Genomic DNA, 13,746 nt, shown 5'->3' on the forward strand with positions numbered 1-13,746 from the left:
TGTATCTGATGTTATTGTCTTATTTAGACGATGTTATTTTAATTTCATTTGTTATACATTGATGTGTGTGAGATACACGTATATTTAAAGACGGCAGCACTACTTCAGTCCTTCTGGAGCAGTGAATACCTGACCGGCAGTGGCATTGTGGTTGCTTGGATTATTCATGCATAACTATACAGTTATTAGAGACACTTAATATAAAGTAAGACTGAAATGTAGACTGGAAGAAAATTAACAAATAAGAAAAATAAATATGGCATGAATTATTTTCCCTCAATAACCAATGATGTTTATAAACTGATAATGGATATGGGGTGTGGTTTACTGGGTGAGGTCTTGGGGTGATTTATTTAAGTGATTTCTTGGCATTTTGTGAGTATTATATTCAGCCTTATAGAACTGCTTTTGCATTCACATACACATTCTCGCTTCCTCCCTCCATCACCCCCTCTCTCTCTACCTGTATCTTCAGAAAATCATGAACATCATAAACAGGGCCACAGTCCACTCTAATAAAGAGGCTGTTCACCTTTACACAGGGGGTTCTGTACTAACACAGGTCTTTTCATTCCTGGATATTCAGCACATCACACACGCTACCATGGCAGGTGAGAAGAACACACTAAACGTTATGATTTGTAGCTTCTTCTCAGGTTTATTTGATGGATCTCAATCAGTTTCGATAACTTTCCGTTAAAACTTCTCTAAATGTTTTTCATTTGACAGACAAAGAGAAGAATGATGACCAATCAAAACCAAAGGTGAGGCTAGTGTTCATTATTCCGTTGGTTTTCTCTGTTTTCTTGTTTTCTGTTAGCTTGTTTTTTTATTTGAAGCATGTTTTACTTCATTAATGAACAGTGTGCTAAAGGCAGGGTTCCTAAGTTGCTGTCCAGGAGGGCTGCTGTCCAGTCTGTCATTTTCCAGCTGAAACGCACCTTGTTCCACACATTGGTGATTTCTGTGCCCAAATACATCAAATAATAGCTAATAACTAATCAGCTGTACTGGAGCTAACAGTTCTTCACTGTCACTCAAAGAGGAGGAGGACAAAGCTGTGAAGCATTTCTATTAGTCCATTAATTACTAAAATGGACATATTTAAATTATGTCACTAAAGTGGAAAGTAGAGATACAGTTTATTTTGCCTGACATTGACGATATAGACTACATGTGTATTTATCATTCTTACACAATGAAGAACTCCAGTGGAAATTGTGTTACCTGGTATTGTATTACTTTCTTGTCTTTTTCTGCTTCAGTCATACGTTCTTTAATGCAACCTTACACAGAGGAAATGACCCAACTCCTCCTGATTTGGGTGGAAGTTAGTATTTGACAGATGAAGCCAGTAAGAAGATTAAACTCTTTACATGAAGCGTTTTCCTTTACGGTGGAAGTCCGAGTTCTACTGAGAACCAGTGGGACTCACTGGCCTCCAGTCCTGGGTGAAATGTCTCTTGTGCGCTTGTGAAACATTTTTGAGCCTCAGTGACTCAGAGCTACAGCGCCACCATCAGGAGATTTTTATTTTTATTTTATTTATTTTTTTTGGTTAACAATGAAATATATGAAATATATTTTAATAAATTGTCTGAAATGTCAATCAAACTACAAAAGTCTTTCATTCTGCCCCTTGCCCCGTTCCTTAAAAAAAAGTAAATAAAAAAAAACTTTTTATTTATTTTTTTTACTATGTGCATTTTTAAAAATCATTCATTTTTAGATTCATTTTACAGTTCACATGTTTTATAAGACACGTGTGTTTTGTGTGTGTGTGTGTGTGTGTGTGTGTGTGTGTGTACGCAGAAGCTGGAGTGCTGTAATTATCCTGTCAGCATTTTTTTCATCGTCGTCAATGAGTTTTGTGAAAGATTCTCCTACTATGGCATGCGCGGTAAGTGTGTGTGTGTGTGTGTGTGTGTGTGTGTCCGTGTACCACAAACAGACACAACGTTAAGATAGAGCCCTTGTGTCTTAGTTTTTCAGACGTTTTTCCTACAAGCTTCTCCAGCTGTAGAGGAGCACCTAGACCGACCTACTGTGTGCATTGTAACAGGATAATGGCTCACGGCGAATAAGCAGCCAGCTCGCTCTCCCTCCCTCAGCATCTCCATTCAGTTTAGGGTGGTTATTATTGTATTGCGTGACTGTAATAAACAGTATTCCTGAAGTCTAATAAAGCTAAAGGCTGAATATGATCAGCAGAAGAAACAGCAGCTGTACACTACAGTAAAGCGCTGATAATAACAGCTGTCTGGCTGTGTCTCTGTCTCCCTCTAGCGGTGCTGGTGCTGTATTTCAGGTATTTTCTCCGCTGGGACGATGACCTTGCAACCTCTATCTATCACGCCTTTGTGGCGTTGTGCTACCTGACCCCCATCCTGGGGGCAATTGTGGCAGACTCCTGGCTTGGGAAGTTCAAGTAAGTGTCCATCTAACACCAATAATAAAAAAATAAAAAAAATACAAACAGCAGAAATATGGTCAATCATATAATAACAACAGTAATAATAATAATAATAATAATAATAGAAAAATACTGAAATAAAACTAATAGTAATGATTGTAAGTCATTTCAGTGTATAAAACAAAAGGCTGCCACCCGATCTTCACTTTGCTTTTGGTGCATTACACAGAACTACAGAGCTGCATCTCAGAGACAGCTTGGGACAGGCACATAGATAAGCCATGATGTTTAATGGTGCTAGTCCATTCCACCCTCTATGGCATGATATTGCCCTCAGGCAACAAACCACTTATATGATTATTTCACTGTCCTGTGAACAATAAAATTATGGATAGAAGTGAGTTTGACATGTAATCTGGGGGGTGGGTCAGTGCTTTCAGAAAGCCACTTGGGATGCATTGCCAGCAATTAATAAAATAAATATTATATTTTTATGTTATGTTTGAATTGAAATGATGAATGAAGGGTGTCTCTTTGTTTGTAATCTTGTGGTAACCATTTCCCCCCTTCAGAACCATCATCTACCTGTCCATCGTTTATGCCATTGGGCAGATAGTCATGGCAGTCAGTGCTATTAATGACATCACAGACGCAGACCGAGACGGCACACCAGACAACATGACGGTTCATGTGTGAGTGAGAAACTTTTAACTTCCTGTCACTGTGGTTGGGAATGACACTATGCTGCATTAATTATGAATCCAACATACTGACAGTTATACACACTTTAATCAGCTGTTTTATAGAGCTGGCCAATATGAAGATATTTTATCATATCGTGATCAGTGTTGTTATTGTGATACACAATATGCTTTTCTGAAAATATTGAGGATCACTGATCAGCTGCAGGTGAAATTGTGTCAGTATTCAGTTCGGGAGAGTATCTGAATAGTAGTGTGATTACTACATATCACAATTATATCACAACTGTTGTGTTATTGTATTGTTTGTTATGGGTATCAGCAGTACTTCAAGACCAGTACATCACACCATCACAAGTAATGCATAGAGCTCAGCTCTGTGTGATGCATTTCCATTTCCATTTAACCCAGAGTGATTTCACTGTTGACTCGGAAAATACCCCAGGCTAGTTTGTATAGGCCAGAATCCAAAAGATCCCTCAAGCACATCAAGTTATACTATTACATTTTTACTCTTATCTCTACCTCTTATCTCTGCCTCTGTACCTTAATCTAACTTTTTTTTGTAACCTTTTTTAAATCTGGGCTTTACTGTTTTCCTGTTGTTTTCTGTCTGTCTGTTCCTTGCTTGCTTGCTAAAACTGTATGTGATACATGTAGAACATAGAAATGTCATCAAATTTTGTGGTATTTTTGCTGTATTGCCAACCTTGAATTGATCTACTTTAAGTTGCACCCATTGCTGACACAGATGAGCAAATGCACACACACAGTTTGTCCCTGTATTGCCAATAGAATAGGACTCTCTGGAGCAGATAAACATGAACCTCCTGGTAAAATTCCTAAGGCATGGGCTAGAGGTCCCTAAGCATTAAGATGTGAAGCAGTGGAACTGTGTTCTCAGGAATGATGGTGCTCCATCCAATACGTATGAGATGAGTTGGGGAGTTGAGGATGTGATGTGGTGATGTTCATCCATAATCCTGACCTGACTAATGCTCTTGTCATTGAATGCAATCAAATCCTCTTAGCAATGCTCCAAAATCAGAAATCCTTCCCTGGATAATCGAGACACTTACTCCAACAAAATCAGAGTAAACTCCTTTTTTAAACCTTTCAGTAGAAACAGTGAAAGGTGTCCCAAAACTTTTGTCTATGTAAATAATGCCTTTTTTGTTCCTCTTACAGGGCCTTGGCTATGTGTGGCCTGATCCTGATCGCTCTGGGAACAGGAGGCATTAAGCCATGTGTGTCTGCTTTCGGAGGAGACCAATTTGATGACCACCAGGTCTGACCATCAAAGCCTTAGAACTTTTCTCCACACAATAGCACAGGAGTCCTGTAAAACCATCAACTGCATCAGATAGTATCAGGAAAATCAGATAGTACACTATGCTTTCTATTATCCCACAGGACAATAGACCCAAAGCTGGTCCTGATGTAGTCCTGTTTTGCATATTTTTGAGATTCGCACCTCTACCACACCTGATTCAACGAATCAGCTGATTAGAAACCCTTCCTAGGTACAGTGTTTACGAGTAGAGGAAACAGAAGAATGTGCAAATCAGGGCTCCTGCGAAACCACTGGATTAGCATGGCCAAAGGCTTTATTGTTGACAGTTATTGTGTACATCTCTTGTCTGGATTATTCTTTAGAAATAGAATCTAAAGAGTTCTTACCTTATTGAATTTCATTATAACTGATCATGCCTTTCCAAAATTGATGCACCTCACTGACCACCTTACACTTTCTTGTTTTTGCAGACGAGACAGAGAAGTACATTCTTCTCTGTGTTTTATCTGTGCATTAATGCCGGCAGCCTCCTCTCCACTCTCATCACCCCCATACTCAGAGGTAGGCCACATTCACGGATGAGCTGTAAAATCCTCCTGCATGTTCCAATTCCCTCATCAGACTCATTTGAACCTGTTTGTTTGCATCTGTGCACAGGTCAGGACTGTGGTATTCACACTCAGCAGAAGTGCTACCCACTGGCTTTTGGTGTTCCGGCAGCCCTCATGGTGGTCTCTCTGAGTGAGTTTCTCTGCTCTACAAAGCAAACATTATATTGATTATATGTGGCTAAACTAGATGATTGAACTCCAGTATATTCTTGTATGGCTCCAGTAATGGGGTACCAGTATAAACAATATACTGCCCAGCACTGGATTGCACTGGAGTGCTCCAGTCTGAAGTCATACTTTTGTGTGTTTTGTGTGTCTGCAGTTGTGTTCATCGCTGGCAGTGGGATGTATGTTAAAGCTGCACCCAAAGGCAACATCATGATGGACGTGTGTAACTGCATTGGGGTGAGTGTGCTACACTTACACTGATGTAGTGAAATACTGATTTCTGTTGTGCAAAAACTTCTGGTCCTTTACATTCAATCCAAACGTCATGAAGAATGGACCAATAAAACAATCCAAAATAACTCCAATATTATTTTCATTGACCTTCATTCATTTTTCCTTCTCCTGTAAAATTGCTGTTTTAGAGTAACAAAGTTTTGAGCAGCTATGATGATATTGATAAATGATATTTTATCATTATTAGTGTACACTGTATGTACAGAGAGTAGGATTTCTAATATTTTATATAATAAATGAATGTATTAATTGTAACATTCTATGTTCCCTCTCTAGTTTGCCATCAATAACCGTTTCAAACACAGAAGTAGCACATACCCAAAGAGAGCGCACTGGTTGGATTGGGCCGATGAGAAGTATGATGTACGTCCATTCTTTCTTCCTGCACCTCAAGATTTTTTCCATCAACTTGAGTTAACATACACAAGCTCACCCTCTCATCTGTTCCATATACCTTCTTATAAAGTCTGATTGAATTCACTGATAAGCCACAGGTCTTTCTAAATGCTCACTCTGGTTACGTAATCATCAACATAATCAGTAGATTACTCAATACTTCATTTAATGCATAGACAGCTCTAATAAACACCAATGTTCATGTGAACGTATGCCATCATGTACAATAAATGTTTCTCTCTGTTCTCCAGAAACTCCTCATTGCTCAGATTAAGATGGTGTTGAAAGTGTTGTTCCTCTACATCCCTCTCCCCATGTTCTGGACCCTGTTTGACCAAAAAGTAAGACTGGCACCTTGTGCATATTGTGCTGACAATGATTTTATACAATTTGTGCTCCATGAGATAATGCTGGAATGTCCTCAGAATAAAAACTGCTATTATTATTTGGTCTACAGGGCTCTCGCTGGACTCTCCAAGCCACCACCATGGATGGAACATTTGTAAGTTGTTCTCATTGCTCTGAATTTAATACAAACTCTACCCAAAGAAGGTGTAAACCTACGATTTAATTCAATCACAGTTCATTAGAATATTATTAAGTACATGGTAAAATTTCTAATTTTAGCGCAATTAAATTTAATTCAGTTCAATTATTGTGGTATGATGATAGAAATATTGTAGGCTGTGTACACAGTATTGGACAATGGACAATAAAAACAGATTATTTTTTATGATTAAAGATAGATACATTTTTATATTTGACAACAACCTCATTTTTTTATATTTTAAATGTTGTTTTTTTTAATCCATAATAATTAATTCTAACATTCCAAAAAGAACTTTACAGTTGAATCTCCACCTTTAGAGCAATGCATTTAAATTCATCCGTGTATTTTTAGATCTACTATCAGGGCAAATGCATAAAATCCCATTATCAATAATTGATGCTGTTTAGTACTGTAACAAGGTATGCACATTGATAACAATCACATTGACATCAGCAATTATTACTAAAGTATTAAAGTCGTTTTTGTTCTTTTGTATTCCAGAATATGAACATGAAAAAGTTTAGATAGCAGCCGCCTGAGTGTTGGCACTATAAATCAGGATTACAGGTTCGATCCCTAGTCATCTGTGACCGGGAGTCCTGGAGAGCGAAATTGACTTCGCTCAGTCTGGGTGGTTGATGCCCCCCATCACTCAGTGTTGTGCTAGGCAGTGAAGGGGTCTATTGGCTGATGCAATTATTCCAAGCGTGTTTAGCTGTCCAATAATGTAGCATAGTGTTAGCAGCAGTTTGAGAGAAGCGAGTTTTCACCCTCCAAGCACTGGTAGTGTTGTGTGACAGGGAGAACTAGCTGGTGGGTGTTAGTTGGAAACTGAACTGTGAAAAATAAAAGTAAATGTCAGAGAGCAGCACGTGCCAGGAATTCTCACATTGGTGCATCCCTTACCTTAGCATAGCTTTTGGGATTGTTGTGCTTTATCACTGTATGTCTCTGTCCTCTGTCCACAGGGTACTCTTGTTCTACAGCCAGACCAGATGCAGGTGAGTTCCTCTTCAGAGTCTCTCTCTGGCTGCAGTATGACTGAGCTGAGTGCATTTTTATGCCATGCCAAGGTGTTGAATGTTGCTTTGTCTTGTGCAGACTGTCAACCCCATTCTGATCCTCACGCTGGTGCCCATTATGGACAGAGTAGTCTATCCTCTCATCAAGAAGTGTGGCTTCAACTTCACGTACGTTTCCTCTCCTTAAGGTCACATGTTTGGAAGTTAATGACATCATCCATTTTCTGTATCATGAGCACTGATTTTTACATTAATCATCTAAACTCATCTTACAGGCCTTTGAAAAGAATGACAGTTGGGATGTTTTTGGCTGCCATGGCTTTTGTCTCTGCCGCTCTGGTACAGGTTGAGATCGATGTAAGTGTGAATTCTAGATATGAATAATAATGATTGAGATGAACTCTATGGAATGAGTAAATAAAATGGAAAGGTCTGGAGGAGCTTGGTCACCCTGCCAAATACCCAGTGTCAGCTAGGGGGCTACCAAGCTCTCCAGTGGTAGGTTGTGGAGCAGTGGAACTGAATTCTCTGGAGTGTGATGTAGCTCCATCCAATGCCTCTGGAATGAGTTGAAGTGGCATTTGTGATTCAGAGCTAATCATCCAACAACAGTGTCCCAATATCTAGGATAAAAACTACCCAGTAGAGTAGAGGCTGTGACTGCAATAACCCAGGTAACCTGGGTTTCAAAAGAAATGGTGGATGAGACGATGTCTACAAACTTTTTTAGACATATCGTGTACATCAAACTTTATATTATATTAACAGTTTTATATGTAGAATTGTAAATTGTATTTAAAAAGACATTATAAGATGAAAACAAAACTCCTACAAAGGATATTATAAACTGTAAAAAGTAATATGAAGTTCACTTGGTTGGCTTAAAAATGGATTTTACTAAATGTCATTAATTTAACAGAATGTTAAAACACCTAATGATTTTACACCAACTGTTTTTACAGTGAAAGTAGCAAAACATGGAAAAGCATCAACTTCAAGAAAAAGAAACATGCCTTTTATGTTTGTGACATGGCCTCGCATTGGTGAAAGCAATGCATAATGTATATAAAGGAAACAGCAGTAACGCAATGCTTTCTCAGTCTTAGCTGTTGCAAGATGCAGTTTCAGACACATTAATGCAATCAGAGTAGCAATTAGCCACTAAGTAAAATCCTATGCATTATGTGTCTTGCTGAAACGTGTATCTTCTAACAGAACTACATGAATGTTGAGCTTCATGTTAAGTGTGAATGTTTGAGAACATTTCATTGTACAGAAATAGATACATTTCTTTTTCAGAAAACACTGCCAGTTTTCCCGTCCGCCTCTGAAAGCCAGCTGAAGATAGTGAACATGGCCAGTGGTCAGTTGGACATTACCATTCCTCCTCAGACACCTATTGTGTTGGGATCTATGCAGGTACATAGATGAAACACACCTCCTTACTAAACCTTGTAGGTTGGAACTGAGAATGTTACAGGAGAAGGGAAGCTTCTTCTCTCATGTGCATTAATGTCACATAATTGTTTTCCAAGACGTTTTGAAGAATTTGTCTTGTTGTCATTCACCCCAAAATAAACTACTGGTCATAATTTTAAAAGAAAATTGTAGAAAATGAGTAGAAAATTAAAACTTTTAAAATACATTTAATTAAAATTAAAATACATTTGATGATGAAAAATTTAAATATTGAATTGACATAAGTTATTTAAGTAGTAGTTTTGTCCTAATACTTCTGCACTTCAGCTCAAGTTGTTCATTTGGAAAGATACTCTTAATAGTACTGGCAATACAGTAAATATTTCACTGAAGTAGCAACACTTTAACCTTTAACCTATGGGGTTAGACCAACCAGTATGTATATGAGACACACTCATTACAATAAATAGTAAAATTTAATTAATTAATAGTAATAATAAGCAAGATATTTTTTTAAATACAGGGTTAGGTCGTGGTGGAATACATGTAACAGCATTCCGTGATCAAGAAACCAAAAAAAGTATCTGTAATTTGTTACAGTTACAGGGAAAATATAAGAGTCTAATTAGATTAGTTGTATAGTTATTTTAAAGACATAGATTAACATTTTGTTCATGCTGTTAATCATACTAAATATGTGGATAATAAGTAATCCAAAAATAACTGACAGTAGCCAGAGTAGATTACTTTACTATTGTAATTATTTTGATTACATTTACATTTTTGAACAGGTATTCAGTCATCTGTAATGGAATAGATAGATAAAGTAACCCTCCCAACCCTGAAGAAATGTCATCACAATACAAATATCACCCTAATATCTAATATCTGTGTGGTGTCTCTATAGGCAAGTGACTACATAACTTTTACCACTCTGAGCATAACGGTGTCTTTGAACACGAGTCCTCCCATCAGTAAAACCTTTTCTCTGACTGAGAACAAGCGCAACACTCTCATCATCCCTGCCGACCCTAACACCATGTACATGGTGAGTTTAATGCTATTGTTCAACTTATTTTAGCAATATGTTTGCTTTATGTTGCATGTAATTCATTTTCTCATGTCTTTCTTTTGATTATGTATTTGTAGATAAATGGGAGGCTACTTTGCTCTTTACTTTGCTTTGCTATTGTTTGCTTTTCACTGTGCTTCTGTGTTGCTGAAATACCTGACTTTGCCTCTGGGATTAATCTATCCCTCCCTCCCTTCCTACCTTCTTTCCATCCATTCTTCCTTTCTTTCTTCCTTCCTTCCATTCATCCGTCCTTCCAACATAAAAACAGAAATATAAAACAAAAAACAAAAGTACTTACTTTTACTTGTGCTTTTTTTTTATACAGGTACTAGATATAACCTCAAAACCAGAGCAAGGCAACAATGCAGTCAGGTTAGTGAAGCCCTAAATAAGTTTATCTTCAGACTGAAATAAACATCTAAATATCTAAAAACAAACTAAATATCTAACCCTTAATCATTTACTTTTCACTTCATACAGATTTGTGAATGGCTTGCCATCAGATGTCAATGTTTCATATTATGCAGCTAATAGACAATCACCTGTTTCAGACTACACCATGCTTCCACAAGGAGAGTAAGTTTACCTATAAAAGTTTCTTTTTTTAATTAATGCTTATTTATTCTATTACTTATCTATATTATAGCCCTGTTTTTGCCTTTGGTGGGTGCAGTAAAGCTCATGCTTCTTACACTTTCCCCACAGACGCACTTTCAACATCAGTAATAATATCCAGTCATGTACGTTCTCCAGGAAGTTTGGGTTTGGAGGTGCCTATACGTTCCTTATACCCAGCACATTTCCCTGGGCAGAAAATGTGAGTATACATGCTTGATATGATCATTTTATAGTACTGATCCCGTCTGTCCACAAGTTTTATTTCACTGTTAAAATGCAAAGGTCTACAGAGACCATACGGTTTAGAACAAACTGACCTGCTGGAAAATGCCAGGTTTCTCTCAAGCTTTATCAAAAAACCTTTTTTATCTTATGTGAAAGGAATCATCAAGTGAAATCTTTACTCTCAGTATTTTAATACAATAAAAAAGTTAATAAGTATATTCTGCAGCTAACCTCTTCCTTCAGTTTTCTTCTTGTAGGTCTCTCTCTTGATCAAACTACGCCCTCCGGTCTGACATGAATTGTGCATTATGAGAAGAATTTTGTCTCTTATATTAATTAGCTGATATATATATATATGTGATGTGTGTGCAGTGTGGTGACTCTGTAGTTGAAGTGGAAGACATCAAGCCCAACACTGTACATATGGCCCTGCAGATCCCTCAGTATTTCCTCATCACTGCAGGAGAGGTGGTGTTCTCAGTCACTGGCTTGGAGTTTTCATACTCGCAGGTACAGCAGCAGCACACAGCTCACCTAGACCGACTCTGGGGGACTTTTGTGTTCAACAAGACTCGTGCTTCATTAAGTAGTATTTAGGAGTATAAGGCATTTGGCCAAAGGATGTTTTTAAGAAAACCTTCTGATAACAACTTTTGGAATCTCAGAACACTCAATCTGAGGAATTTTTGGGGAAGTTCTCTTGATTTCACATTTGATCACCTATAAGTACTTATTAGGTGATTTCTAGGTACACTAATTGCTTAATTTTATTGTAATAATTAAAATTAGCTGCCCCCCCGTATCGCAGAACTCCATTTAAAGTGATGTATATTTTGTAAAATTACATTTTGAGGAAACCAATGGCAACAAAACAAGCAAGGTACATAAAAAGTGAAGAATCTATTTGCAAAAAAGTTACTAATGATGAAATCCCAAAACTGCATGCATTGACATAAAAATGTTTGGTGCATCTAGACAACATTCAATATGCAGGCATGCGATGTTTCATTTGGATGAACATCCCCTTAAAGAGATCAACATTATAAACCCGATCTGGTCCTCAAATTGCTTTGTTGCAGCTAAAACCTGCTGTTAGTAAGCAACACTTCTAGGCAACTATTTACTGGAATTATTATTAATATTAAAGTAAATGATTTATTGGACATTGGATTATTGATCATATATATTCTTGCTGTTTTTTTTAATTCTGTAAGTGACTCTCCTTCACTTCATGCCTAGTAGAGCTCTCTGAAAGGATAAATTCACTGTAACCCACAGCCTCTCATTGCTTTATTCTCAACTATGTCCTATGAACTAGATTATTTCCCTCCCTCTACAGGCACCCAGCAACATGAAGGCAGTGCTGCAAGCTGGCTGGCTGTTCACTGTTGCTGTGGGCAACTTCATTGTGCTGATTGTGGCCGAGCTGGCTAAGCTGCCTCAACAGGTGCTGTGTCCACCTCAATTTTTTACACATACAGCATACACTTAACTCAGCCATGTTGTAGGGATACAGTATCATGTACATAACATTTGAGTGTATAATATGAAAGAAATGATTTAAGATTGAAGTTGATTTATCTTAAGCTATTTGATTAACCTGTGTGTGTTTGTGTATGTGTGTGTATGTGATTCTCCACAGTGGGCAGAGTATGTGCTGTTTGCCTCTTTGCTCGTGGCAGTGTGTATAATCTTTTCTATAATGGCTTACTTCTACACTTACGTTGACCCTGCTGAGATCGAGGCCCAGTTCATGCGAAGAGATGAAATGGAACCAGACGACAAGGACAACAACGCCATAGAGATGGAGGAAAAAGACTTAAAGCAGCACCAAAATGAGACACTTAGCAAAACTAAAATGTAAAAACAGCATTTGATACCATTTGATGATTATGTACCAAGCAGTTGCCTGAGTGACCCATTGACTTCATAGATGAAGTTGCTAAAGTGAAAAGCCAAATGGTTTGTAGTGAAACTGGATATAGATAGCAGTCACAGACAGCAGTTGAATCTTTTTGCAATTGTTTCTCCTGGCCTTTTAATTTATTAGTCATATTTTACTGACATAACATATTTTAAAAAGGTATTTTCTTTTATTGTGTCCAGATTAATAAACTATAAAGAACTCAATTCTGAAGTGGTCATTTTAAATGAAAGCAGAAGAACTAAGTGATGAATAAGGTTCAATTTAATTTAAGTCATAAGAATATATAATGTTTATGTAAAACAGGCTACAGGTGGGTTTCGTTAAGTAAGTAGGCTAAACACAAAAACTATCTATTGCGCAAGTAATCTGCAAGTTGTGTATCACATGGTCAGAAGTTTCAAGCAGAGAATAATACTTAAGTATTTAAGTTAAATATAAGAAGATTTATAATTTACTGCACAATACAACATTACAAAATGTATGGTGATTTTGTCTTTTGTACTGACAAACCCATGCCACATCCTGCCCATTCTGGCTGACCTACCTTCAGATAGTTTCCTCCTTTAACTTTGCAGCCCTTGATAGATGTAGGGTAGTTTTTGTGCCATAAATAAAAAGTGTTTAGTTATTGTTGTAATAAAATCAGGACAGCCAATTAGAATGCAGCATTTAAATAGACAGCCAAACAAAGCAATCAGTTATTCCAATCAGGTAGTTTAATTTGTTTTAACCTGATACTACATTTACTGTACCTTTTACTAAATGCATTTTGAACAATCTTACATATGGTAAAAAAAGAAAAGTATAACATTGTGTATTGAAAGTGTATTTATGGTCATTTCATATTCCCATAGCTTCTTGAGAGATCCAAATATTTCTCATGATGCAGCATAAGCAGAATAATCACATAATTCTTTATTTTATTTAGTACATATTATTTTAATTATGTTATTACTGACTGTAACAACATCATTGTAAAGCATAAGGGCTCAGTTTGAGGGTGGAGAAGATGTCATATCACCAGTCAACCCTG

The 13,746-nt window shown here is 37.3% G+C and overlaps 1 protein-coding gene across 1 annotated transcript; it reads left to right on the forward strand.

Annotated features, from left to right (window-relative positions):
- The first annotated feature begins 1,878 nt into the window (after nucleotides 1–1,878).
- Nucleotides 1,879–12,811, forward strand: slc15a1a (solute carrier family 15 member 1a). Its single transcript, XM_072685789.1, has 21 exons — nucleotides 1,879–1,900; nucleotides 2,287–2,428; nucleotides 2,986–3,105; nucleotides 4,303–4,402; nucleotides 4,879–4,969; nucleotides 5,066–5,149; nucleotides 5,342–5,424; nucleotides 5,758–5,844; nucleotides 6,129–6,218; nucleotides 6,335–6,379; nucleotides 7,396–7,428; nucleotides 7,529–7,617; nucleotides 7,725–7,806; nucleotides 8,749–8,868; nucleotides 9,776–9,916; nucleotides 10,269–10,315; nucleotides 10,424–10,519; nucleotides 10,649–10,760; nucleotides 11,159–11,296; nucleotides 12,126–12,233; nucleotides 12,429–12,811. The coding sequence occupies exons 1-21, from the start codon at nucleotides 1,894–1,896 to the stop codon at nucleotides 12,648–12,650; spliced, it is 2,037 nt and encodes a 678-aa protein (XP_072541890.1). The 5' UTR covers nucleotides 1,879–1,893; the 3' UTR covers nucleotides 12,651–12,811.
- Nucleotides 12,812–13,746: the final 935 nt, after the last annotated feature.

Source organism: Salminus brasiliensis, chromosome 8 (genome assembly GCF_030463535.1).
Source record: "Salminus brasiliensis chromosome 8, fSalBra1.hap2, whole genome shotgun sequence".
Classification (NCBI taxonomy): Eukaryota; Metazoa; Chordata; class Actinopteri; order Characiformes; family Bryconidae; genus Salminus; species Salminus brasiliensis.